The sequence below is a fragment of the Suricata suricatta genome, chromosome 13 (genome assembly GCF_006229205.1).
Source record: "Suricata suricatta isolate VVHF042 chromosome 13, meerkat_22Aug2017_6uvM2_HiC, whole genome shotgun sequence".
Taxonomy (NCBI): domain Eukaryota; kingdom Metazoa; phylum Chordata; class Mammalia; order Carnivora; family Herpestidae; genus Suricata; species Suricata suricatta.
The window spans coordinates 1,132,944-1,134,600 of NC_043712.1; the positions used below are offsets into that span (position 1 = coordinate 1,132,944).

The following is a 1,657-nucleotide window of genomic DNA, read 5'->3' on the forward strand; positions in this document are numbered from 1 at the left end:
GGGGAGTGAGCCGTTCCCTGCTGCACCTGCTGCAGCGAGGAGCTCTCCATGGGGGTGGGGTCATCCAAGTTCCCACACCTGGGAAGGGACAGGCCAGCCCACAGGCAGGCCCCAGCACCTCCCCCACCAACTGCCCCAGCCCAGCCTTGCTTAATGGGGTCACAGAAGGTGCGCCCCCCCACAAGCTGCTCAGTGTCCCCAACACGAGCTCGTAAGCACAGGATGAGGTGGGGTCTCGACAGGCCCCCCTTCCAGCCGCTGCCCTGAGCCCCTGGCGTCCGAGGCGGGAGCGTGGGCGGGTCCAGGCGGCGCTCAGAGCCGGTGCTTTGCAGGATGGACAACGGGGAGGCCTGCTTCATTCTCAGCAGCCGAAACGAGGTGGACCGCACGGCAGCGGTGAGTGGGGGGGGCCTGGGGGCAGAGCCCTCCCCCCTCCTGCTGCCGCCCTTAGCACTGACCCCACTCCCACCCCCCGCCCAGGACCACCAGACCATCCTGCGCGCCTGGGCCGTGAAGGACTTTGCACCCAACTGCCCCCTCTATGTCCAGATCCTTAAGCCCGAGAACAAGTTTCATGTCAAATTTGCAGGTACGTTGGAGGCCATGGGTGTGCACCGAGGTGAGTGTGCACCTTGAGGGCCAGGGTGTAAATGGGGGCTGGAGCATGCACAGGCATGGCAGGAGACACGGCTGAGTGTCCTCACCCCGGTGTGGGGGCGGTGGAGCCCATTGAGTCTAGCTGTTCACAATGGCCGTCCTGCCCCTGGGCCCTGGGATCAGAGCAGCCCGGAGTCCAGGGCTGGTGCATCAGCTAAGCACCTCTGTGGGCTTGCTCCCGCCGGGCCCTGGGGGGCAGGTGCGTGGGCCCCGAGCTGGGCTCCAGTGAGGGCGGGGCAGGTGCACAGGCCCCAAACCAGGCTCCCAGGGGGGAGCAGGGAGCAGGCCCCGGCCAGCCCTGGCACTGGGGCAGACAGGGTGGGCACCGGGCAGTTGGGCGCCTGCTGTGGCGGCAGCAGCAAGGCCCGGGTGGTGACCTGGCACCCCCTCCCCTGGCCGCAGACCACGTGGTGTGTGAGGAGGAATGTAAGTATGCCATGCTGGCCCTCAACTGTATCTGTCCGGCCACGTCCACGCTCATCACCCTGCTGGTGCACACGTCCCGTGGCCAGTGAGTGCTGGGGAAGGGGACACGGGAATGGCGCCCAGGGAAGATGGGCGAGCCCAGGGAGGGTTGGAGCAGCCAAGGGTGGGGGCGCCGGAGAACCCTGGGTCTAGGACACAGTGACAAGGGCTGGTGGGGCCTGGTTTGGAGGAGAAAGTGCACGTGGTCCACCACAGGGGGGCAGGGGGAGCAGGCAGCACCAGAGGCCAGGGGCCACCGGGGTGGAAGCAGGTGACTCGGGCTGCCCGACCCCAGGGAAGGCCAGGAGTCCCCGGAGCAGTGGCAGCGAATGTACGGACGGTGCTCAGGCAACGAGGTGTACCACGTGCGCATGGGGGACAGCAAGTTCTTCCGGGAGTACCAGGGCAAGAGCTTCACCTACGCCGCCTTCCACGCGCACAAGAAGTACGGCCGCTGGGCGGCGGGGCCCTGGGGGGGACCGGGATGGGATGGGCGGGCGGCCAGGGGCCCTGGGGGGCAGGTGGGCGGGGCCCT

The 1,657-nt window shown here is 68.1% G+C and overlaps 1 protein-coding gene across 14 annotated transcripts in view; it reads left to right on the forward strand.

Moving 5' to 3' along the window:
• KCNT1 (potassium sodium-activated channel subfamily T member 1) overlaps positions 1 to 1,657 on the forward strand; it is a 29,505-nt gene that overhangs the window by 14,783 nt on the left and 13,065 nt on the right. For all 14 annotated transcript variants that reach the window (XR_003901879.1, XM_029920297.1, XM_029920295.1 and 11 more), the window contains 4 exons: positions 333 to 396; positions 481 to 589; positions 1,060 to 1,168; positions 1,418 to 1,567. Coding sequence is in view for 13 of the 14 variants with exons in the window: in XM_029920297.1 (XP_029776157.1) it covers positions 333 to 396; positions 481 to 589; positions 1,060 to 1,168; positions 1,418 to 1,567 (432 nt within the window). In the remaining variant the exon portion in view is untranslated. The remainder of the gene's footprint in view (positions 1 to 332; positions 397 to 480; positions 590 to 1,059; positions 1,169 to 1,417; positions 1,568 to 1,657) is intronic.